General features: G+C 44.8%; 1 protein-coding gene across 1 annotated transcript; it reads right to left on the bottom strand.

Annotated features, from left to right (window-relative positions):
* Window positions 1-19,551: 19,551 nt before the first annotated feature.
* LOC143809810 (uncharacterized) lies at window positions 19,552-21,876 on the bottom strand. The gene is made up of 2 exons (XM_077292810.1): window positions 21,123-21,876; window positions 19,552-20,766 (listed from the first exon to the last, which is right to left on the bottom strand). The coding sequence occupies exons 1-2, from the start codon at window positions 21,164-21,166 to the stop codon at window positions 19,665-19,667; spliced, it is 1,146 nt and encodes a 381-aa protein (XP_077148925.1). The 5' UTR covers window positions 21,167-21,876; the 3' UTR covers window positions 19,552-19,664.
* Between the last annotated feature and the right edge of the window lie 4,200 nt (window positions 21,877-26,076).

Genomic DNA, 26,076 nt, shown 5'->3' with positions numbered 1-26,076 from the left:
GCTTTTAAAAAAGAAAATATAGTAACACAATAATGAAATCTCACCCCCACCAGCACTCAGGCCACAGCATTTGTTTTTCTGTCTGTTGGCCCTATGAGATCTGTGTTGGTGCCTGCCGTTCCTGTCTCTGCTTCTGTCGCAAGGTGGTGCTGCGCTTGTATTACGGTCGACGCAAGGTGTCTACTCTAGTTCCGGAGTTCTCAGGTATTTGTAGTTCTGTCCATACTGGGAGATCAGGAGTTCAATTTTCTGTTTTTCCTTCTGTGTGGGTTGCAGGCTATTTAAGCCTCTGAAGGGCTTCATCCCGCTCTGACCCCCTACAAACATTCCTGAACTTTGACCGCAGCTCCTTTTTTGACTACTGTCCTGCCTTGTGATTTTGTCCCTGTTCTGACCAGCTACAGGACTGTGAAGAAACCAGATTATATCTTAATTATTCTGATGACTATGTTTAGCTGGTTGGTCAAGAAAACAGACTTTTGTTTGTGTAAGTCTGGAATATTGACTAGTAAACTGATATTTGATATAACATAATGTGTTCTTATTCTTGATGAATAGTGAGGGCTACTGATATGCTAATTATACTTTTTCTAGCCCAGATAGTTTGTTGATTTTTAAAACAGAGGAAGAAAATCTATTGAAATAGATTACATAATCAAACAAGGCAATTGGGCCGTCATCATTTTTCTCCTTATCTGTGAGGGTGGACTGAAGGACACTGGGTAAATCTAAAAATAGGTTACATGCCTCTGTATAAAGTGACTCAGAGACGGAGAGACTAAGAGAGAGACAGCTGGAAATTCTGCCAAATATCCAAACGACCAGAGAGAGGACATCAGCCAATTCATCATGGCACCATCACGAGTAAACAACCTAGGCGTTTTTGTCTACGGTTGGAAGATTACAGATCTGCTCCACTGACCATTGCTGTATCATGGATACATTAGGAGAAAGCCAGGATTGGGACCTGCTGGTCGACTGACTCCATGGAAAAGTTTTTGGATAAGCCAGGTTGTGACTCGTGTCAACTGGCCTTGTACCTCATATGGACTCAATGGACTATCATCTTCCTACACTTTTTGCTACCTCCTCTCTGTGTGTGTACTACAGGTGGGGTAGCCTGTTGTGAATTCTGTTCTCGAGCTCCCTCCTGTGGTTATGAATGGTACTTTGGTGAGTTCTGTTCATGGACTCCCTCTGGTGGCTGTGAGTGGAGCTGCTGGTTCTGAGATTCCTTCTCCAGCTGATCTCGTTCAGGCCTTGGCTGGCTGCTCTATTTAACTCCACTCAGAGCTTTACTTGATGCCAGCTGTCAATGTCCTAGTACTGGTTCAGTTCTCTTGGATCTTTCAGATTACCTGTCTATCTCAGCAAAAGCTAAGTCCCTGCTAGCTTATTTGTTACCACTGTGTTTTTGTCCAGCTTGCTATTGTGATTTAATCTTGTTAGCTGGAAGCTCTGGGATGCAGAGTGGCACCACCGCACCGTGAGTCGGTGCGGTGGTTTCTTTTGCACACTCTGTGTGGTTTTTTGTTAGTTTTTTATGCTGACCGCAAAGATACCTTTTCTATCCTCTGTCTGTTTAGTTAGTCTGGCCTGCTATGCTGAAGTCTATTTCATTCCTGTGTTTGTGACTTCCATCTTAACTCACAGTCAATATATGTGGGGGCTGCCTATTTCTTTGGGGAATTTCTCTGAGGCAAGGTAGGCTGTATTTTCTATCTTTAGGGGTAGTTAGCTCTTAGGCTGTGAAGAGGCATCTAGGTAGAGTCAGGAACGCTCTACGGCTATTTCTAGTTGTTGTGATAGGATTAGGGGTTGCGGTCAGCAGAGCTCCCACTTCCCAGAGCTCGTCCCGTATTGCTAGTTTGCTCATCTGGTCATTTCTAGTGCTCCTAACCACCAGCCAAACATAACAGTACAGCTGGCCCACAAAGTGTTAATGCATCTCAATAGAGGGATAAGAGAAGTTCTGAGGCCATTTTTTTTTTCTCTGCAGTGTGTTTTGTATTTCTTTTCCCCTTAACCTCTGGGTGGTTCAGGACACAGGTGTAGATATGGACATTCAAGGTCTGTCCTCTTGTGTGGATCAACTCACTGCAAGGGTACAAAGCATTCAAGATTATGTAGTTCAGAACCCGATGTTAGAACCCAGAATTCCAATTCCTGATTTGTTTTCTGGGGATAGATCTAAGTTCCTGAATTTCAAAAATAATTGTAAACTGTTTTTTGCTTTGAAACCCCGCTCCTCTGGTGACCCCATTCAGCAAGTAAAAATCATTATTTCTTTGCTACGTGGCGACCCTCAAGACTGGGCATTTTCCCTTGCGCCAGGAGATCCTGCATTGTGTAATGTAGATGCGTTTTTTCTGGCGCTTGGATTGCTTTATGATGAACCAGATTCAGTGGATCAGGCAGAGAAAATTTTGCTGGCTTTGTGTCAGGGTCAGGATGAAGCGGAGGTATATTGTCAGAAGTTCAGAAAGTGGTCTGTGCTTACTCAGTGGAATGAGTGTGCCCTGGCGGCAATTTTCAGAAAGGGTCTTTCTGAAGCCCTTAAGGATGTTATGGTGGGATTCCCCACGCCTGCTGGTCTGAATGAGTCTATGTCCTTGGCCATTCAGATCGATCGACGCTTACGTGAGCGCAAAAATGTGCACCATTTGGCGGTGTTTTCTGAGCAGAAGCTTGAGCCAATGCAATGTGATAGGACCTTGACCAGAGCTGAACGGCAAGAATACAGACGTCAGAATGGGCTGTGTTTTTACTGTGGTGACTCCACTCATGCTATCTCTGATTGTCCTAAGCGCACTAAACGGTTCGCTAGGTCTGCCACCATTGGTACTGTAGAGCCAAAATTTCTTTTGTCCGTTATTCTGATTTGCTCTTTGTCGTCCTATTCTGTTATGGCATTTGTGGATTCAGGCGCTGCCCTGAATTTGATGGACTTGGAGTTTGCCAGGCGCTGTGGTTTTCTCTTGGAGCCCTTGCAGTATCCTATTCCATTGAGAGGAATTGATGCTACACCTTTGGCCAAGAATAAGCCTCAGTACTGGACTCAATTGACCATGTGCATGGCTCCTGCACATCAGGAGGATATTCGCTTTTTGGTGTTGCATAATCTGCATGATGTGGTCGTTTTGGGTTTGCCATGGCTACAGGTCCATAATCCTGTATTGGATTGGAAATCAATGTCTGTATCCAGTTGGGGTTGTTAAGGGGTACATGGGGATGTCCCATTGTTGTCTATTTCGTCTTCCCATCCTTCTGAAGTCCCTGAGTTCTTGTCAGATTACCGGGATGTATTTGATGAGCCCAAATCCAGTGCCCTACCTCCTCATAGGGATTGCGATTGTGCTATTATTTGATTCCTGGTAGTAAGTTTCCGAAGGGCCGACTGTTCAATTTATCTGTGCCAGAACACGCTGCAATGCGGAGTTATATAAAGGAGTCCTTGGAGAAAGGGCATATTCGCCCGTCATCGTCACCGTTGGGAGCAGGGTTCTTTTTTGTGGCCAAGAAGGATGGTTGTCTGAGACCTTGTATTGATTACCGCCTTCTTAATAAAATCACCATCAAATTTCAGTACCCTTTGCCGCTACTGTCTGATTTGTTTGCTCGGATTAAGGGGGCTAGCTGGTTCACCAAGATAGATCTTCGAGGGGCGTATAACCTTGTGCGTATTAAACAGGGCGATGAATGGAAAACAGCATTTAATACGCCCGAGGGCCATTTTGAGTACTTGGTGATGCCATTCGGGCTTTCTAATGCTCCATCTGTGTTTCAGTCCTTTATGCGTAACATCTTCCGAAAGTACCTGGATAGATTCATGATTGTATATTTGGATGATATTTTGGTCTTTTCGGACGATTGGGAGTCTCATGTGAAGCAGGTCAGAATGGTGTTCCAGGTCCTCCGTGCTCATTCCTTGTTTGTGAAGGGGTCTAAATGTCTCTTTGGAGTTCAGAAGGTTTCATTTTTGGGCTTCAGGGTTTTCCCCTTCTACTATCGAGATGGACCCTGTTAAAGTTCAGGCCATTTATGATTGGACTCAGCCTACTTCTGTGAAGAGCCTTCAGAAATTCCTGGGCTTTGCTAATTTTTACCGTCGCTTCATCGCTAATTTTTCTAGTGTTGTTAAACCATTGACTGATTTAACCAAGAAAGGTGCGGATGTGGTCAATTGGTCCTCTGCGGCCGTTGAGGCTTTTCAGGAGCTGAAGCGTCGTTTTTCTTCTGCCCCTGTGTTGTGTCAGCCAGATGTTTCGCTCCCGTTTCAGGTCGAGGTGGATGCTTCTGAGATTGGAGCAGGGGCTGTTTTGTCTCAAAGAGGTTCTGATGGCTCTGTGATGAAACCATGTGCTTTCTTTTCTAGAAAGTTTTCGCCTGCTGAGCGCAATTATGATGTGGGCAATCGAGAGTTGTTGGCTATGAAGTGGGCGTTTGAGGAGTGGCGACATTGGCTTGAAGGAGCCAAGCATCGCGTGGTGGTCTTGACGGATCACAAGAATCTGACTTATCTCGAGTCTGCCAAGCGGTTGAATCCTAGACAGGCTCGATGGTCGCTGTTTTTCTCCTGCTTCAATTTTGTGGTTTCGTACCTTCCGGGTTCTAAGAATGTGAAGGCTGATGCCCTTTCAAGGAGTTTTGTGCCTGATTCTCTGGGAGTTCCTGAGCCGGCTGGTATTCTCAAAGAGGGGGTAATTTTGTCTGCTATCTCCCCTGATTTGCGGCGGGTGCTGCAGGAGTTTCAGGCTGATAGACCTGACCGTTGTCCAGCGGAGAAGCTGTTTGTCCCTGATAGATGGACTAGTAGAGTTATCTCTGAGGTTCATTGTTCGGTGTTGGCTGGTCATCCTGGAATCTTTGGTACCAGAGATTTGGTGGCTAGATCTGTTGTGTATCCGCTTTTTGGGCTCCCCTGGTGGTTGCTGGTGGTACTGGTGACTTGTTTGCACTTTGCTTCTTCTGTTCACCTGCTTCCATCAGTGTTTGGGAGTTTCCTATTTAGCCTTGCTCTCCAGTCATTTCCTTGCCGGTCATCATTGTAACCAGAGCCTTCGGTTGCATGTTCCTGCTACTAGTCTGCTGATCAGCTAAGTGGACTTTGTCCTTTTGTTTTGTACCTTTTGTCCAGTTTGCAGTTTTTGTAATTCTCTGTAGCTGGAAGCTCTTGCGGGCTGAAATTGCCACTCCTGTGTCATGAGTTGACACAGGAGTCTTAAAGTAATTTCAGGATGGTTTTTGAAAGGGTTTTCAGTTGACCGTGAAGTCCTCTTTTGTATCCTTCTGCTATCTAGTAAGTGGACCTCTCTTTGCTAAATCTACTTTCATACTGTGTATGTCTTTTCCTCTTAATTCACCGTTATTACATGTGGGGGGCTGCTATCATCTTTTGGGGTATTTCCCTAGAGGTAAGCCAGGTCTGTTTCTTCCTCTACCAGGCGTAGTTAGTCCTCCGGCTGGCGCGTGGCATATAGGAAGCCGTAGGTATGCTCCCTGGCTACTGTTAGTTGTGTGGTAGATTTAGCTCACGGTCAACTCGAGTTTCCATCACCCGAGAGCTCGTTCGTTACTTATATGTTTCTTACGTTCCCTTGCCATTGGGAACCATGACAGTATGACCGGCCATGTGTTAAACTTATTGGCAGAAGAAAGGAGAGAAAAAAGAAGTCTGTAAAATTTTTTTTTTTCCCTTTTTCCTCTATGCTTGCTCCATAGTTGGATCTGTTGTATTTCAGCTTTAATTACAGCCTTTGCCTTTCTCTCCTTATAATCCTTGAATGGCTCTGAGCTCACCTGTTTAAAGATGGATCCTCAGAGTTTGGCTGCAGGTTTAAATAATCTTGCTACGAAGGTTCAAAATTTACAAGATTTTGTTATACATGCTCCTATTTCTGAACCTAAAATCCCTACACCAGAGGTGTTTTCCGGAGATAGATCTCGGTTTTTGAATTTCAAATATAATTGTAAATTATTCCTTTCTCTCAGACCTCACTCCTCAGGAGATCCTGTCCAGCAGGTTAAGATTGTAATCTCTTTGCTGCGCGGTGACCCTCAAAATTGGGCATTTTCATTGGCACCAGGGGATCCTGCGTTACTCAGTGGAATGAGTGCGCCTTAGCGGCAAATTTCAGAGAGGGCCTTTCTGATGCCGTTAAAGATGTTATGGTCGGGTTCCCTGCGCCTACAGGTCTGAATGAGTCCATGACAATGGCAATTCAGATTGATCGGCGTTTGCGGGAGCGCAAACCCGTGCACCATTTGGCGGTATCTTCTGAAGAGACGCCAGAGAAAATGCAATGTGACAGAGTTATGTCCAGAAGCGAGCGGCAGAATTATAGGCGTAAAAATGGGTCGTTTGTTTAACCTATCTGTACCTGAACATGCTGCTATGCGCGAGTATATTAAGGAGTCCCTGGAAAAGGGACATATTCGTCCTTCTTCATCACCTTTAGGAGTCGGTTTTTTCTTTGTCTCTAAAAAGGATGGCTCTCTGAGGCCTTGTATTGATTATCGTCTCCTGAATAAAATTACAGTCAAATATCAGTATCCGTTGCCTTTGCTGACTGATTTGTTTGCTCGCATAAGGGGGGCTAAGTGGTTCTCTAAGATTGATCTTCGTGGGGCGTATAATTTGGTGCGAATTAAGCAGGGGGATGAGTGGAAGACCGCATTTAATACGCCTGAGGGCCATTTTGAGTATTTGGTAATGCCTTTCGGCCTTTCTAATGCACCTTCTGTATTTCAGTCCTTAATGCATGATATTTTCCGTGAATATTTGGATAAATTTATGATTGTGTACTTGGATGATATTTTGATTTTTTCTGATGACTGGGAGTCTCATGTCAGGAGGGTTTTTCAGGTTTTGCGGGAGAATTCTTTGTGTGTAAAGGGTTCAAAGTGTGTTTTTGGGGTTCAAAAAATTTCATTTTTGGGGTATATTTTTTCCCCTTCTTCTATTGAGATGGACCCTGTCAAGGTTCGGGCTATTTACGACTGGACGCAGCCTACTTCTCTGAAGAGTCTCCAGAAATTCTTGGGCTTTGCTAATTTTTATCGTCGATTTATAGCTGGTTTTTCTGGCGTTGCTAAACCTCTGACGGATTTGACTAAAAAGGGTGCTGATGTTGCCAATTGGTCCCCTGCTGCCGTGGAGGCCTTTCGGGAGCTTAAGCGCCGCTTTTTGTCTGCCCCTGTGTTGCGCCAGCCTGATGTTTCTCTTCCCTTTCAGGTTGAGGTCGATGCTTCCGAGATCGGAGCGGGGGCGGTTTTGTCGCAGAAAAGTTCCGACTGCTCAGTGATGAGACCTTGTGCGTTCTTTTCGCGAAAATTTTCGCCCGCCGAGCGAAACTATGATGTTGGTAATCGGGAGCTTTTGGCCATGAAGTGGGCATTTGAGGAGTGGCGTCATTGGCTTGAGGGTGCCAGACATCAGGTGGTAGTTTTGACTGATCACAAGAATTTAATTTATTTGGAGTCTGCCAGGCGCCTGAATCCTAGACAGGCACGTTGGTCGTTGTTCTTTTCCCGGTTTAATTTTGTGGTCTCGTACTTACCGGGTTCTAGGAATGTGAAAGCAGATGCTCTTTCTAGGAGTTTTGAGCCTGACTCTCCTGGGAATTCTGAACCTGCTGGTGTCCTTAAGGATGGAGTGGTTTTGTCTGCTGTCTCTCCAGATTTGCGACGTGCTTTGCAAGAATTTCAGGCGGATAGACCTGATCGTTGTCCGTCTGGTAGACTGTTTGTTCCTGACGAGTGGACCACTAGAGTCATCTCGGAAGTTCATTCTTCTACTCTGGCAGGTCATCCGGGAATTTTTGGCACCAGAGATTTGGTGGCTAGATCCTTCTGGTGGCCTTCCCTGTCTCGAGATGTGCGTGTTTTTGTGCAGTCTTGCGATGTGTGTGCTCGGGCCAAGCCTTGTTGTTCTAGGGCTAGTGGGTTGTTGTTGCCCTTGCCTATTCCGAAGAGGCCTTGGACGCACATCTCTATGGACTTTATCTCGGATCTCCCTGTTTCTCAGAAGATGTCTGTCATCTGGGTGGTGTGTGACCGTTTTTCTAAAATGGTTCATTTGGTGCCATTGCCTAAGTTGCCTTCCTCATCTGAGTTGGTCCCTCTGTTTTTTCAAAATGTGGTTCGCTTGCATGGTATTCCGGAAAACATCGTTTCTGACAGGGGTACCCAGTTCGTGTCTAGATTTTGGCGGGCAGTCTGTGCCAGGTTGGGCATTGATTTGTCCTTTTCGTCTGCATTCCATCCTCAGACCAATGGCCAGACGGAGCGAACTAATCAAACTTTGGAGACTTATTTGAGGTGTTTTGTGTCTGCGGATCAGGATGATTGGGTTGCCTTTCTGCCGTTGGCGGAGTTTGCTCTTAATAATCGGGCTAGTTCTGCCACTTTGGTTTCTCCTTTCTTTTGCAATTCAGGGTTTCATCCGCGTTTTTCATCTGGTCAGGTTGAATCTTCGGATTGTCCTGGAGTTGATTCGGTGGTGGATCGGTTGCATCGGATTTGGGGACAAGTGGTGGATAATTTGGAATTGTCCCAGGAGAGGACTCAGCAGTTTGCTAACCGTCGTCGTCGTGTTGGTCCCCACCTTCGCGTTGGGGACTTGGTGTGGTTGTCTTCCCGTTTTGTCCCTATGAGGGTTTCTTCTCCCAAATTCAAGCCTCGGTTCATCGGTCCTTATAGGATTTCGGAGATTCTTAACCCTGTTTCCTTTCGTTTGGACCTCCCGGCATCTTTCGCTATCCATAATGTGTTCCATCGGTCGTTGTTGCGGAGATATGAGGTACCGGTGGTTCCTTCTACTGAACCTCCTGCTCCTGTGCTGGTGGAGGGTGAATTGGAGTACGTCGTAGAGAAGATCTTGGACTCCCGTATTTCCAGACGGAGACTTCAATATCTGGTTAAATGGAAAGGCTATGGTCAGGAAGATAATTCTTGGGTAACGGCCTCTGATGTTCATGCCTCGGATTTGGTTCGTGCCTTTCATAGGGCTCATCCAGATCGCCCTGGCGGTTCTTGTGAGGGTTCGGTGCCCCCTCCTTAAGGGGAGGGTACTGTTGTGTATCCGCTTTTTGGGCTCCCCTGGTGGTTGCTGGTGGTACTGGTGACTTGTTTGCACTTTGCTTCTTCTGTTCACCTGCTTCCATCAGTGTTTGGGAGTTTCCTATTTAGCCTTGCTCTCCAGTCATTTCCTTGCCGGTCATCATTGTAACCAGAGCCTTCGGTTGCATGTTCCTGCTACTAGTCTGCTGATCAGCTAAGTGGACTTTGTCCTTTTGTTTTGTACCTTTTGTCCAGTTTGCAGTTTTTGTAATTCTCTGTAGCTGGAAGCTCTTGCGGGCTGAAATTGCCACTCCTGTGTCATGAGTTGACACAGGAGTCTTAAAGTAATTTGAGGATGGTTTTTGAAAGGGTTTTCAGTTGACCGTGAAGTCCTCTTTTGTATCCTTCTGCTATCTAGTAAGTGGACCTCTCTTTGCTAAATCTACTTTCATACTGTGTATGTCTTTTCCTCTTAATTCACCGTTATTACATGTGGGGGGCTGCTATCATCTTTTGGGGTATTTCCCTAGAGGTAAGCCAGGTCTGTTTCTTCCTCTACCAGGCGTAGTTAGTCCTCCGGCTGGCGCGTGGCATATAGGAAGCCGTAGGTATGCTCCCTGGCTACTGTTAGTTGTGTGGTAGATTTAGCTCACGGTCAACTCGAGTTTCCATCACCCGAGAGCTCGTTCGTTACTTATATGTTTCTTACGTTCCCTTGCCATTGGGAACCATGACATAGATCCTTTTGGTGGCCTTCCTTGTCACGAGATGTGCATTCTTTTGTGCAGTCCTGTGGGACTTGTGCTCGGGCTAAGCCCTGCTGTTCTCGTGCCAGTGGGTTGCTTTTGCCCTTGCCGGTCCCGAAGAGGCCCTGGACGCATATTTCCATGGATTTTATTTCAGATCTCCCTGTCTCTCAGAGGGTGTCAGTTATCTGAGTGGTTTGTGATCGCTTCTCTAAGATGGTCCATTTGGTACCTTTGCCTAAATTGCCTTCCTCCTCTGATTTGGTTCCATTGTTTTTCCAGCATGTGGTTCGTTTACATGGCATTCCGGAGAACATCGTGTCGGACAGAGGTTCCCAGTTTGTTTCAAGATTTTGGCGGTCCTTTTGTGCTAAGATGGGCATTGATTTGTCTTTTTCTTCAGCTTTCCATCCTCAGACAAATGGCCAAACCGAACGAACCAATCAGACTTTGGAAACACATCTGAGATGCTTTGTTTCTGCTGATCAGGATGATTGGGTGTCCTTCTTGCCTTTGGCTGAGTTCGCCCTTAATAATCGGGCCAGCTCGGCCACTTTGGTTTCGCCTTTTTTCTGTAATTCTGGTTTCCACCCTCGTTTTTCTTCAGGGCAGGTTGAGCCTTCGGACTGTCCTGGTGTGGATTCTGTGGTGGACAGGTTGCAGCAAATTTGGACTCACGTAGTGGACAATTTGACATTGTCCCAGGAGAAGGCTCAACGTTTCGCTAACCGCCGTCGCTGTGTTGGTCCCCGACTTCGTGTTGGGGATTTGGTTTGGTTGTCGTCTCGTTATGTTCCTATGAAGGTTTCGTCTCCTAAGTTTAAGCCTCGTTTCATTGGTCCTTATAAGATTTCTGAAATTCTTAATCCTGTGTCATTTCGTTTGGACCTTCCAGCTTCTTTCGCCATCCATAATGTGTTCCATAGGTCGTTATTGCGGAGATATGTGGCTCCTATGGTTCCCTCCGTTGATCCTCCTGCCCCGGTGTTGGTTGAGGGGGAGTTGGAGTATGTGGTGGAGAAGATTTTGGATTCTCGTATTTCGAGACGGAAACTTCAGTACCTGGTCAAGTGGAAAGGTTATGGTCAGGAGGATAATTCCTGGGTAGTTGCCTCTGATGTTCATGCTGCCGATCTTGTTCGTGCCTTTCATTTGGCTCGTCCGGAGCGGCCTGGAGGCTCTGGTGAGGGTTCGGTGACCCCTCCTCAAGGGGGGGGTACTGTTGTGAATTCTGTTCTCGAGCTCCCTCCTGTGGTTATGAATGGTACTTCGGTGAGTTCTGTTCATGGACTCCCTCTGGTGGCTGTGAGTGGAGCTGCTGGTTCTGAGATTCCTTCTCCAGCTGATCTCGTTCAGGCCTTGGCTGGCTGCTCTATTTAACTCCACTCAGAGCTTTACTTGATGCCAGCTGTCAATGTCCTAGTACTGGTTCAGTTCTCTTGGATCTTTCAGATTACCTGTCTATCTCAGCAAAAGCTAAGTCCCTGCTAGCTTATTTGTTACCACTGTGTTTTTGTCCAGCTTGCTATTGTGATTTAATCTTGTTAGCTGGAAGCTCTGGGATGCAGAGTGGCACAACCGCGCCGTGAGTCGGTGCGGTGGTTTCTTTTGCACACTCTGCGTGGTTTTTTGTTAGTTTTTTTATGCTGACCGCAAAGATACCTTTTCTATCCTCTGTCTGTTTAGTTAGTCTGGCCTCCTATGCTGAAATCTATTTCATTCCTGTGTTTGTGACTTCCATCTTAACTCACAGTCAATATATGTGGGGGCTGCCTATTTCTTTGGGGAATTTCTCTGAGGCAAGGTAGGCTGTATTTTCTATCTTTAGGGGTAGTTAGCTCTTAGGCTGTGAAGAGGCGTCTAGGTAGAGTCAGGAACGCTCCACGGCTATTTCTAGTTGTTGTGATAGGATTAGGGGTTGCGGTCAGCAGAGCTCCCACTTCCCAGAGCTCGTCCCGTATTGCTAGTTTGCTCATCTGGTCATTTCTAGTGCTCCTAACCGCCAGCCAAACATAACAGTAGCCTACCCTGGGAGCTCTGACCTAACATCTACCATTATCCCGGCGGGTCAGCGGAAGGGTGAGATTCTGTAATGTGCACTATCTTGGGGAATATTGCTGGGACTGTTCTATGTGATATCTGCCTGTTTTGTTGTTCACTAAAGCATTTCCACACTGTTAACCCTCACCCTGCATTGTCTGAGTAGCGTTGCCCACGTTAATGGGCGTTAGGCGGACAATCCTTTGTCCATGCGGTTCTGGCTAGCGGACTTGGGCACCCACTGATCGTCCGTGTCTTCACATTATGGTGACAGGACTATTCTATTTTACAGCTTTCACCACCAAATGGCAGCTAACTCCATGGCCCCAGCCTAATGTTCCTTGTTAAGTCCAGATCACAATATAGGTGTTAAAGGGAAAAGGACATGGCAACGTCTGTGATCTGCAAAACAGAGTAGCTAGTGCCAGGCCTGTTCGAGGTAGCCCTCTTCACGAGAAAAACTCTTATGGTGCTAGCGGGGATCTCACCGAGATTACCACACTTCAGCCCATCTGAGAACACAGCCTCAGTGACCAGAGGTAACCTCGATGACATCACCGCTGGTCACTGAGTCTGCACTCACAGCAGCTCATTCACCAGTAGTTCTCAGCCTGAATGGTCGCATCTTGGCCCCGTCCAGGTTGAAAACTGTTTTTCCCTAGACATGGATTACGGCATGGGAAAAAATAACTCTCAGGTGAGGGATATGGTTGGTTTTTATTTTTGGTTTATTACAGGATAACAAGGGCTTAGGTGGAATAGACGTTTGTCGAGTATAACTGTGCTTGTTATTTTTAAATAAAAAAGTAAAACTGTGTTTTGTTTTATTTCTATTACAAGACTTTATTCTGGCTGTGTCTTTTTTTAGCATACAACTATAGGATTAGTAATGGATAGGTATCTTATAGATGCCTCTCCATTACTAAGCTGTGGGCTTGATGTCACCTGACAATACAAAGGTGACATCAACCTCACAAATATGAACCCCACTTGCCACCACTACAGGACAAGTGGGAAGAGCCAGGCAAAGTGCCAGAATTGGCGCATCTAATAGATGTGCCTTTTCTGGGCAGCTGAGGGCTGCTATTTTTAGGCTGGGTGGGCCAATATCCATGGCCCCTATCAGCCTGAGAATACCAACCCCCTGCTGTCTGCTTTAGCAAGGATGGTTGTCAAAAATGGCAGGACCCGAAAGCTGTTTTTTTAATTATTTTTGGTTAAATAATTAAAAAATATGGCTTGGGGACCCCTCTAGTCTTGATAATCAGCCTTGTTGAAGATGCAAACCCCAGCTGTGAGTTTTGCCTCGCTGGTTATCAAAAACACAGGGGAACCGACGCTGGTTTTTTTTTCATTTTTTATTTACAGCACAGGAGCTGGCTAATGAATACTCCCATCTGCCACTCCTGCTCTCACTGTTATTAGCGGCAGCAGGTGTCGGATGATGAGAGCAGTCGTCCCATCCGCTGACACCAGCGACTGGAGGTAAACGTTATACCTCCGACAACAACTGAGCACTAACACTGTCTTTTGAACCGTGGCTCTCTGACCGGCGGGGATGATTTCACTGCTGAACAGAAGCGGTGTTTGCCACGAATCTGAACAGCAACACGGACTTCCTGATGAAGTCCGTGTTCGGTGTCCGTGCCCTAACAGTAGGGGTTTGGTACAGATGCCGAACTTTACTGTTCAAGTTCGCCCATATCTAATCGGCAGTAGTTATTAGCAGATCGAGCATGAGCACTTTTTATGCCATTTTCTGTTCTCTAGTGCTCCCAACCATTCTCACAGCTCAGTATGTGCATGTACAGAAGATCTTGCTCTGAGTGCTTGTGTTCAGTGCTGCTGCTATTTCTCACTGATCTGCGAGACAGAGCATATGTGTTCTGGCTGCTCCTATTGCCCAGGACCAGTTGTGGAAATGCTGGTATCAAACACTGATGCGATTTTCCTTGAAATTCTTAAAACTGCTTTTGCTCCTGGTCGTACTGAGCTGTGAGAAAGGCCAGAAAACACAGGTTCCGACTCACTGTTCAAGATAAGCAGAAGTAAAAGTGTTTTCAGAACTATCAGGCCATGATCATATGATGCAATTACACTGTGTTCTTGCCTTGATTTTCAATCGCTCTACAGTTTTGGATGAGATATTCTGGTTTAGTCAAGCTGCAGCAATAAACACAGAGTGATTGTATTGTGTAAATTTGATTATAGTATACCCTGCTCAGCTGACTGACAGGTATAGTCAACCGTGTGCAAGCCACTAACCAACAAAGACATCTATTACAAGTATCATAAATTTACTGTGTTCTTCTTCCTTCAGACAGTTGCCCCACACTTTCATCTTTTTATTGTTATGTTTAGACACACTGTGATGCAACAGTATTGTATTTTTTGGAGAGCATGTGGATTTGGGGATTTTGTAAAAATAAGTGGTGTTCTCAGGGTATGTGCACACGTTGCGGATTTCTTGCAGAAAATTCCTGAAGAAAACCGGAAATTTTCTGCAAGAAATCCGCATTTTTTTTTTTGCGTTTTTTTTCCGTTTTTTTCGCGTTTTTTTAGCATTCTGCAAGCGTAATTAGCTTGCAGAATGCTAAAGTTTTCCCTGCGATCTGTAGCATCGCTTGGAAAACTGACTGACAGGTTGGTCACACTTGTCAAACATAGCGTTTGACAAGTGTGACCAACTTTTTACTATAGATGCAGCTTATGCAGCATCTATAGTAAAAGATAGAATGTTTAAAAATAATAAAAAAAATGCTTATACTCACCCAGACATCTCACCGGCGTCCGTTCCGTATAGCTGGTCTGTGCGCACAGGACCTCCCGTGACGTCACGGTCACGTGAGCGGTCACATGACCGCTCACGACCAATCACAGGACAGTGACGTCATTCGGCGAGGTCCTTCAGCGCACACCAGGTACAGAAACCGAACGGCAGCGTGCGAGGAGGCGGCAAGACATCGAGGGTGAGTATAGGACTGTTTATTATTTTATTTCTTATTTTTTGACCACTTATATGGTGCCCAGTGCGTGGAGGAGAGTCTCCTCTCCTCCACCCTGGGTACCAACCGCATATAATCTGCTTACTTCCCGCATGGTGTGCACAGCCCCGTGCGGGAAGTAAGCAGATCAATGGAACCCTAGGTGTGCGGAATCCCTGCAATTCCGCATTTTTAATGAACATGTTGCTTTTTTTTCCGCTATGCGATTTTTTCGCGGAAAAAATCGCAACATTTGCACCAAAAATGCGGAATACCCTGTAAATAATAGGAGGCTTATGTAAGTGTTTTTTTTCGCGTTTTTATCACGTTTTTATAGCGAAAAAACGCGAAAAAAACGCTAACAATCCTGAACGTGTGCACATGGCCTCAATGTTGCGGAATACGGGCAGATACTTATCTGTTATTCAATACTACCCGGGAGTTGTCTATTTGGCTCCAAATTTATTCTGCACCAGGACAGTGGCCCCAAACACACAATTATCTTTAATTATCCTGAGCTTAAGGAAAAGCAAAGAGTCCTGGAATAGTCCCCCAATAGTGCCCTGATCTCAATATCTCAAAATCACCAAGTCTTTCTGGGATGACATAAAGAGACAGAAGGTTTATGTAAGTCTACATCCACAGAATATCTGTGGTTAGTTCTCCAAGATGTTTGGAACAACCTCGACTCAAAGTTCCAGTTTCTAGTCTAAGGGTCCCTTTCCACTTGCGAGATAAAAAACGGTCCGTAATCTGGACCGAAAAAACGGATGGAATGTATGCGATTGTCATGCGAGTGTTATGCGAGTGCCATGCGTTTTTTTTTGCGCACCATCCGTATGACATCCGTATGTAATCCGTTTTTTACGTACAGAAAAAACGCAAGCAATCAGAATTCATGTGTGCTAGGCCTATATAAAGGCATTTAGCAACATCTGTGATTGCTTGTTGTGAGGTTTGTTTTGGGCACTTTTTGGCTGAGCAACAAGCAAGCATGGATGACCGAAATCTTAGTCTGGACCCTACTGAGGAGCTCCTCTTTAACTGGATGCTATCACGTGAATATGGAGTGGGATATCCCCTTGTTGATGCTCCCAGGAGGCGGCGTCGATTTTGGGTGCATCCGCTCCTCACCCATCGGCCCAGAAAAGGACATTTTGTGCGCCTATATGAACATCTGCGGATGCATAGGGATAAATTTTTTAACTACACCAGGATGTCAGTTGAGGCCTTTGACTATCTCCTTGCAGAGCTTCGGCCAGCCATTACGTTTAAAAATACACGTTTTCGTCGCTGCATTTCTGCCGAAGAACGTCTCCTGGTAACCTTACGGTAAATTTAGACCGGAAAAGCACATATTTGAAACATATATGAATGTTGATATATCCCCAATTAAATTGACATGTTTGCTTTAATTTTGCCTAAGCCATTCCTGCACACTGGTTTAGGACATGTTAAAGGGACACTGTCACCTGAATTTGTATGGACCAATCTTTAGACCTAGGGGTGTGTTTGTCCGGGGTTTGATGCACCCTTTCCTTACCTTCCGGCTGGATGCTGGATGAAATATTTCATTGAAGTTCATTCTCTGTGTTCCGTCATACATGCCTGCACAAGACAATGTGCAGGCGTGTACTACGGAGGTCAGAGAATGTACTTCAATGCAATATTGCAGCCAGCATGCAGCCGGCAGGTAAGGAAAGGGTGCTTCAAACACACAAAAACCAGGCCCCTAGGTCTAAAGATTGGTCCATACAAATTCAGGTGTCAGTGTCCCTTGAATGAATGGCCAAATTAATCCAATTAACATCACTCTCCCTTTAGTATTTAAACTCAGGTATGTATCCTGCTGATTCCGACATTGTTTTTTGGCAACATACCGTATATACTCGAGTATAAGCCTAGGGTCGACAAAAAAACAGCAGCTACCGGTGACTTAACAAACTAAAAAGAGATGCTCCATACCGTTCATTATTGGCCAAAAGGATTTTCCATAGCAAGCTGTGCCATATATAATGCTGCTTCTGATGCTGCAGCAATTTTAAATCAAGAAAAACATACTCACCTCTCTTGCTTGCAGCTCCTCACCGTCTGGCTCGGCGTCTCTCCGCAATGACTGTTCAGGGCGAGGGCGGCGCGCACACTATATGCGTCCGCGCGCTCTCTGACCTGAACACTCATAGCCAGAGGACGGGAAGACAGAGCGGCGATGGCCGTGTGGAGCATGGTCAGTTGAATCTCCAATACTCACCTAGTGCGGGCGCTCCCCCGGCCTGTAACACTGTCTTTGGTGCCGCAGCTCTTCCTCTGTCAGCGGTCACTGGCAACGCTGATTTGAGAAATGAATATGCGCCTCCACCCCTATGGGAGTGGAGTCCATCTTCCTTTCTCTAAATGAGAGGACCCACGTGACAGCTGAACAGGGGACTAGCTGGGGCCCTGAAGACAGTCTTACAGGCAGGTGGAGCGCCAGGAGCGCTGGGACTAGCTGAGTATGCGCCGATCCTCTCTCCCCCTCACCCGCTGACCCTGCGGACGACCGTAACTCGAGGATAAGCTGAGAGGGGCACTTTCAGGCCAAAACTTTTAGGGGTAAATCTCGGCTTATACTCGAGTATATCTGGTTTTTGGGTTAAAAAAGATTTAAAACACACAAAAACCAAAAAAGGAATCCCAACCTTTTGGTCACATACTAATTCTTTCCTTTCAGCAAGGGTAACATGAAAAATGTATTGCACCAAGTTGGCCTATTTGGCCTGAGTACGCCCATAACCCATATGTGTGCTTAATCCACTGTTTTGCCATACCACTATCCATAACCCTACCCCTACCCCTACCTATACTAAGGGGTGGGTTTAGCCTTTTTTTGGTCTCACCAAGAACCTTTTGGCACTATCGAAATCTTTTTTTTTTTCTTAAACATGGTCTCATATTCATCATTTCTAATTTGTTGCTGTTTGTGTTTTGCTGTTTACATTTCTAGGTTTTTGTCAACGGGCCAAACCTATGCTTCACTACATCTCGAGTTTCTTCTGGGTGTACCGACTATATCAAATATAGTGAAGCACACATGCTCCCAGATATGGATTGCCTTAAAGGACAAAGTGATGCCTCAGCCCACTATGGAAGATTGGGAACGGATTGCTAATGGCATCTATGACACGTGCCAATTTCCAAATTGTCTCGGTGCCCTTGATGGGAAGCACATCCGGGTCAAGAAGCCGCCGAACTCTGGGTCCCTATACTACAATTATAAGGGTTATTTTTCAGTTGTCTTGTTGGCCTTAGTTGACAGCAAGTACAATTTTATAATTGTAGATATAGGGGCCTATGGTAGAACTGGAGATTCTCGAATCTTCAGTTCTTCCATTATGGGTCGGCGGCTGAAGGCCAATGAATTGTGTGTGCCACCCCCGAGGAGTCTTCCTTCTTCTGGTGGTCAACCAATGCCATATGTGGTAGTTGGTGATGAGGCATTTCAGCTAACAGGGAATGTGATGAGGCCTTATCCGCGCCGGGGTCTAGACAGACGTGGGCGCATTTTTAACTATAGACTAACTCGTGCACGTCGTCTGGTGGAATGTGCATTTGGTATCTTGACAGCTAAATGGAGGGTCTTGCATAGTTCCATCCAGTTAAGCCCCAACAATGTGGACAGAGTAATAAAGGCCTGCGTCATACTCCACAACTTTACCCGGCAACATGATGTCTCGGCGTCTCAGGATGGCAATTTAGGCTCACCAATCAATCCTCCACACATTGCCCAGGCTCTGACCAGACGAACCCAGCTGTCAGGCCTCAGAGTCCGTAATTTTTTGGCAAATTATTTTGTTTCGCAGGAGGGAGCAATACCCTGGCAAGAAAATGTTGTAATCTGATTGTCGACAATTGTTGTGGATTTGATATTTTGATTCTAAGTGTTCACAAATTTACCTTAGATGTGTTTGCCAACAATGTTTAGATGTTCAAAATAAGGAAAATACCCAAAGCAAGAACAAACGTGTGGTTTATTTTGTCAAACATAAAAACAAGTTTCCGCCTTCTTTTTGCCAAACACAAAAAGTGCCAGACTTGGCAATGCTTGGCTAATTTCACAACCTAAAAACCTTACAAGTCAAACAAACAATGATTGGCTGTTCAGGGTGAGGTTGCTGGTTGTGATGTTTGCAATTACTAGTGATTTTTTTTTTTGTGAGGAAAACGAACATTGTGTGAATGGGTGGGTCTATGCTGTTATGTTATGGCTTCCTGACGGGCTAGACGCATCAGGTCGTACCTAACTGCCAACATTATGTTTGGCCAAATGTCTGGATAGCCTTGTTTGGCGTGGACAAAAAAGGCATTGTTGTTGTTTGTTTTTTTTTGCCAACTTGACCATGGTCAGAAGCTTGCACCAAACAATTTTGGGGTCCATGGGGGTACCTCGCACTACATAAATGTGAGCAATGAGATGATGTAGGCACAGTGGCAACAATAGTCGATGGATAAATAATAGCCTATGTTAGGAGGGCTTATACTCGCCGGGGTGTTGACCGTCATATGAGGACTACAGAATTTGGAACTACAGAAAAACTTTTGTAGAAGCCGAGATTTAAGGGGCATTTATCAAGGCCACAAATACCCCCTCTTGGTTTCTACTCGATTATCTTGGTAAAGTATTTGTAATCCTTACATTGGCTACATGTTTTCCGCTCAAAAAAGCCAAATATATGTTTGGCAACAACATTTTGGCTTGGAAATAATACAAATACCAAAAATAACAAGGCTAACTTTTGCCGAAAATTTAAACTAGACAATCTTTGCCAAAAATTAACCATGGAACCATTTCCACACTTTACAAATCTATAAAAGAATTATGGGATGTGGTTGGGGAAGAGGTGGAACTGTGAATATTGGTGCCTTCTGGACCAGTGCTTTGCTCACGTGGAGCATTTTGATTGATTGATGCTGGGAGGTTGGCCTGTGTTCGCATTATTTGGTGCTGACTGGGCACATAATCAACTTGGCCATGAGAATAGAAAGCTGCTTGTTGTGTATGTTGCTGGTGAAAAATATTGCTGGGTTGTGCAAAATTTAAATTTTGTGGTTGAGCCCGAGGAAGCCAGCCTTCACCCTGCCCAAATACATTTGCTTCCCTATACTGTGGACCATATTGACCTTGCTGACCATAATGTCTTTGGTATGGGGGCCATGCTTGCTGAGTCTGTGTGTGGGTAATATTGCTGATGGGGTTTGAATAACCACAAAAAGGAGGCGGTTGGCCTATGTTGCCATGCTCCTGTCCTAATTGCCCTTCACCAATACTATGACGTTGCAAGGATTGTGTGGAAATTTCAGATGAAGATGGCCGGCCAGAGTCACTATTTTGACTAGTTTGAGCTGTTTGTTGGGACTCCCTAGTTGCAGGGACATGAGCAGTGGCAGAGCTAGAGGCATCGGGGCAGGCAGACAGCTGTTGGTGTTTTTGCTCAATTATTTCAAAAAGCTCACGAGGATTTTGGGGGGGTGTTGCAGCATGTAGGAGGTGCATTATCGCTGTTTTAGTATTTAACCTTAAATCCAGTGGTATTCGGCGAAGATGTTGTGCCAAGCTGCGACAAAATGCTTCCTCTCCATCATCTGAAATGGTGCGACCAATATAATCCAGGACACGTCTATCAATATCCCTCCTTGTCACGATATTTTGCCCTTCTCTCCTTCTGCGCATTCGCTGTGGTATTGATGCCAGTGGTGAGCTAGATAGGGGCAATGTTGGGCTGCTGCTCCTGGGCTGTTCTTCCTGCTGGGCATGATCCTCGTGAGGGTTTGGGGCTTCTCGACCTTCCTCCTCTGATGGTCCAGGGACATCTTCATCACTTTGGCGTTGGTGCTCCCGTTGTGATGGCCCTGCCTCGGCCTCCGAGCCTGTGTCGGTTTCTCGTATGTTGGATTCGGTTCTAGATATAAAAAATGTGGGCAATTACTAAATTTTGATGGGAAAAATAGGAATTAATGTCCTACAATTTGCAATGCCAATGAAAAACAGTGAGGCAGGGACGGAGATGCAGCGACAGACGGTGATTATGATGGGAAGGGGGGGAATGTCAGACATGCCGACAACCTGGGTTAAAAGTGGGGAGATGAGCAATGCGAGCCCACGAGAGTCAGGCATACAACTGTATGAGCCACACATACCAGGACAGGACAAGGCAAGCCACATACCACAACAGAACGGGGTTAGGCACGCATAGCAGGACAGGGATGAGTGGGACAACGCATACACAGCTTCGACTCGAGGGTATAGGGTACTTACGGTCTTAGGTCAATGATGCGGGCTAAAAAGTTTAAGCGGCTCATATACAAGTATGGCCTTTTTTGTCTAGCCCCAGAACCACTTTGCTGACGTTGTTGGCGCTCTCTCCTGTATTGATCCCGGCAGCTCCGCCACCTCCGGGTTACATCATTCACTTTGAAAAAAAAAATAAAATCAAAAAATTAACCAGACAAAGCTTCGTCATGTGAAGGCAACAAAATATATGTAGTATATAATTGGATAAGGGGACTTCCGTCTTTCTGTCTGTCTGTGGCGGATCTTCAATTGGTGATTTGTCTCGCCAGCTGCCTGTCATGGCTGCCGTGACCAATTAGCGATGCGCACAGTCCGGACAAAAATGTACGCTCCTTAATCCCCGCACTCAATGCCCGCCGCCCGCATACACACCTCCAGTCAGCGCTCAGACAGGGTTAATGTCGGCGGGACCGGACCACGTTAGGCCTCGGGTAACGCACCGCTATCGGTGACATTAACCCTGTGTGATCAAACTTGTAAAGCTGGATGATTCCTAGCCAGCCACAATATTTAACCGAGATTATGAGAAAAAGAATAACTACCATAAATAATACTTATATACTCACCCTCCAACAACGTTCGCGCTGTTGGGGAGGCTCAGGACCATGCATTGCGAGCTTGCAAGATTATGACGTAGCGGTATTGCGAGGACGCACGTCATCATCTCTCAAGACAACAGTGCATTCTTCAGACCACCACCTCGCAACGTACAACGGTAAACACCTGCTTTGTATACACATGATGCAGGAGGGTGAGTATATACCGCTTTTGTCCTAAAATTGTTTGGGAAACAATAATATCCTGGCAACATATAAAAAAAATCCGTGGATGGCCTAGATAATACGTGGGCTCTGTTATATACTACGGGGCTATGCAATCTAGTACATGACCTGTGCTATATACAGTACTACCTAAACATTCGAGAATACCTTATGCGTTTCAAAGTGTCAAAACATCTATTACATATATACACACAGATCTCTATATATATATTTCTTTATTCATTTTAAACTAAAACCCCACAAAACCAAGAATAGCAAAATATATATCTCTATACAGAGATATATTTATATATATATATATATATATCTATATCTCTATATATATAATCTCTATATATAGATATGCAGATATATACATATATATATATATATATATAAATAAAAACTCTCACAAAAATTGACACACCCATAAATATATATATATATAGATATATATGTATGTATATATATATATATATACATATATATCTATATGTAGATATATATATATAGATATATATACACAGATATTAACACTTTACTTACTCAGCCTCGTCTGGACATCTGGGGTGCTCTCTGCATAATTTGGAAATAATTGCCGGCAAATATAAGTCCAGGAGGCGTCCTTAACAAGGCGGTTGTGATAATTTGAATCTTGAGGATCCCAAAGTTCGGGGCGCTCCTGGACTAACACCAAGAGCGTCTCCACATTAATTATATTAGACATGGCAAACTGAGGAGAAATGTACACTCCGTGGAGGTGTGACACAAACAGGGATTCCTCACATGTGCTGGAGGGGAGGCTGCCAACACTTCCCTGTAGGTCACTTCCTGTCATGGGAGCATTTCACTGTTTTGGGATAATTTCTCTAACTTCAATCCGTAAAAAACGGATGGCATACGCATGTTGCGTTTTTTTTCTCGCACCCATTGACTTGCATTGGCGAGTCTCGTCCGAGAATCGCAGCAATACGCAGCAGGCTGCGATTTTTTTCTCAGCCGATCCAGATTTTTCTCAGTCCGATTTCGGCTGAGAAAAAAATCGCAAATGAAAAGCCACCTATTAACTAACATTGGTCCGAGTGCAATCCGATTTTTTATCGGATTGCACGCGTCCGTTTTCCTCGCAAGTGGAAAGGGACCCTTAGGTCACGAGTGTGTCACATTCCCTGGAAATCTGGAGTTAAACCGTCATGTAGGGTAATGAATTGAAGGTCTTCTTTAGAGATGATGTGATTTGTGTCCAATAATAAATGGATTCAGCTTGCTCTGTTGCTGAAGAGGTTAGTGACCCTTTTTATGCTGGTCAGGCACATGCAGCTCCATTTCAGCTGCTTCTGATCTGGTCATTTCTTCTTCCTATAAAAACTGGCCAGACCTTCTTGTCCCTGCCGGTGAAAGATTTGTCTTCGTGTGCTGTGGTTTGCTGTAGTACATGTGTGTTTATCTCCTGGTCTCTGTTTCCATTTAGCTTATTCCCTCCTGTCCTTATCCTCCCCCCTATTGTTTGTGTGCTTTTGTATGATATAGGTTTTCTGTTATCTCTATTTTGTCTTTGCGTCTTGTTTACCTTACATTTCTGTCCCATGGCTCATGGGGTGGGGGAGCCCTTCAAAGAACATTGAATGTGTTAGGGTTTGCGGATCGCACCAAATATAAATTATGAGAAGGTGCGATCACAACCCGGGGTCTACCGTGCGGTGATGGAGGAATTGCAGCTAGCAAACAATGGCGGAGCATTGCTGCGTGCAAGCCCTGTAAACACACAGAGTTAAAAGTCACTCCGTATGGAAAGAGTGCAAAGTACCTGCTTAGTTGCTTCACAGAGCGGTACAATAACAGAGCACTCGGAGCTATACCCTGTTAGACATCACAGGAGTACAGCAAGTAATGACGCTAGTTGGGGTCCCTATAGCTACCCCCCCAGGAAACTCTAAGCTGGTGGTTGTGCTCGCTCTGACACTTGGCTGTGCTAGCCGCACACACGACTTGAGCCGCCCAGAGTCAGATGCTAAGCCTAGCAGGAGTTCCCACTCTACACTGCCTGCCTAAGCACACAATTGCCGTGCTAGAAGCGGCATACGTGCACACACAGAGTGGTAACGTATCCACCAACATACAAGACATAAATCATCTTAGCGCACTGACACGCGCTCCAGGAAACCTTTTATACGTTCCTGTTCAAGTCCAGTCAGATAGGACCTTGCTCATGGACCAATCCGGAACTGCCACATCACCCCAGCAGCTGATGACCGACCACCAATGAGAGGTCGCCACCTCACGAGAATGCTCAGTAGAGTGATTTCCGGACTTAGCCTCTGGAATTCCTGCTCACCGCTGCCTATTGCTAGTTTCTATAGCTTTGGCTGGAGAGCCAGCAGTAACCAAGCGAACAGCACGAGTCTGGGCAAGATGCTGAGACTGATGACTTTGCTGAGTAGCTCCCACTGTGGCTGAAGCAGAATGGGAGACCGCAGAGGTAGACAAGGCTTGGGATCTACCACGTGCAGTGGGAGAATCCTGGAGCCTAACAGAATGTTCTTAAAACAATGATGTTCTGCAGTTGATTTTATTGAACAGTTCATAGACAAACCATAAACAAAAAAAACTTTATATACTGGTAACTTTTGAAAGGGGACAAAGGAATTGATTTGCACTTATCAGACATCCCACCAATTATTTACACTAAGGCACCAAAAAATGCTCCAATTATGAAACTAAAAAATTATAGAGAATCTATCAAATTGGTCATCTATAAAAGGTTTCATCAGTCAGGGGTATGTTCCCACTGTAGACAGACTTCATTTGATAGAATGACACTTCCTACCAAATCAATGGTGAATTCATTTGAATGGGAGATCAAAGAAAGACTGAATTGTGATATTAACAAATTTGTCTATGGAGATTTCACACAAACGTTACACAATCCAGTACATATGTGTGTACTATGTATAGATGGTAGACAGGCATATACATTTACAGATAGATATGAGATGAGCGATACCAACACCGGCAAAAATGCAAATACCCAAATACATAAAAAATTAAATGGACAAAATATTATGATATGCCAATTCTCAAAGTGTTAAAATATAAATATATGTGCCACAATTCCACCCCTCATTGTGTCTAGGATACAGGTACTGATGGCTCAGTAGTCTAATCTGGTATAGGGGCATGCTGAAGTTGTCAGTACTCTGACAGCTCAGTGTCCAGTCAGGGGTGTGCCGAGCTGTCGGTGTTTTCATTGACAGATTGGCCGCCTAATATGAGACTTGGAGGTGCTGGATGTCTCCAAGTGTTCATTGTTCCAGGTGACTGCCCAACTCCTTAGCTGGGCCCTTAGTCCTAGACCAATGTCAGACGTAGGTCCATGTGATTGGTTTTCTCTGTGCCTAGTGTCCTGGTATTTTGACCTTGGACCGTTAACTGACTACACCTTTGTTTCTTCCTCTGTTTATGATGTACCCTCTTGTCTTTTGACTATCCAGAATAATGGCTTGTCCATGAGAACTGACTAAATGTCACAGTATGTATTAATAGATTTATTAAATAAATACACACGTGAGTACATAAACCATCAATCAATATTATATCTCATTTCCTTTGTTATATAGGAATGATAAAATAAAATGATAAAATAAAATAGGGACTGAATTTAAGGACAGAACTGGACTAAATAAATTGGCTGGTATTTTTTTATATGTATTTGTATCATTTTTTTCTTCTTCTTTTCTATACTATTGTGAGGGCTCCATAACTTTATAGATCTGGACTGGACATATTAATAATCATGCAGATATAACAGAATATATACAGGTCCTTCTCAAAAAATTAGCATATAGTGTAAAATTTCATTATTTACCATAATGTAATGATTACAATTAAACTTTCATATATTATAGATTCATTATCCACCAACTGAAATTTGTCAGGTCTTTTATTGTTTTAATACTGATGATTTTGGCATACAACTCCTGATAACCCAAAAAACCTGTCTCAATAAATTAGCATATCAAGAAAAGGTTCTCTAAACGACCTATTACCCTAATCTTCTGAATCAACTAATTAACTCTAAACACATGCTAAAGATACCTGAGGCTTTTAAAAACTCCCTGCCTGGTTCATTACTCAAAACCCCCATCATGGGTAAGACT

The sequence above is a fragment of the Ranitomeya variabilis genome, chromosome 2, assembly GCF_051348905.1.
Source record: "Ranitomeya variabilis isolate aRanVar5 chromosome 2, aRanVar5.hap1, whole genome shotgun sequence".
Lineage (NCBI taxonomy): Eukaryota > Metazoa > Chordata > Amphibia > Anura > Dendrobatidae > Ranitomeya > Ranitomeya variabilis.
This window is presented reverse-complemented; position numbering and strand designations above follow the sequence as displayed.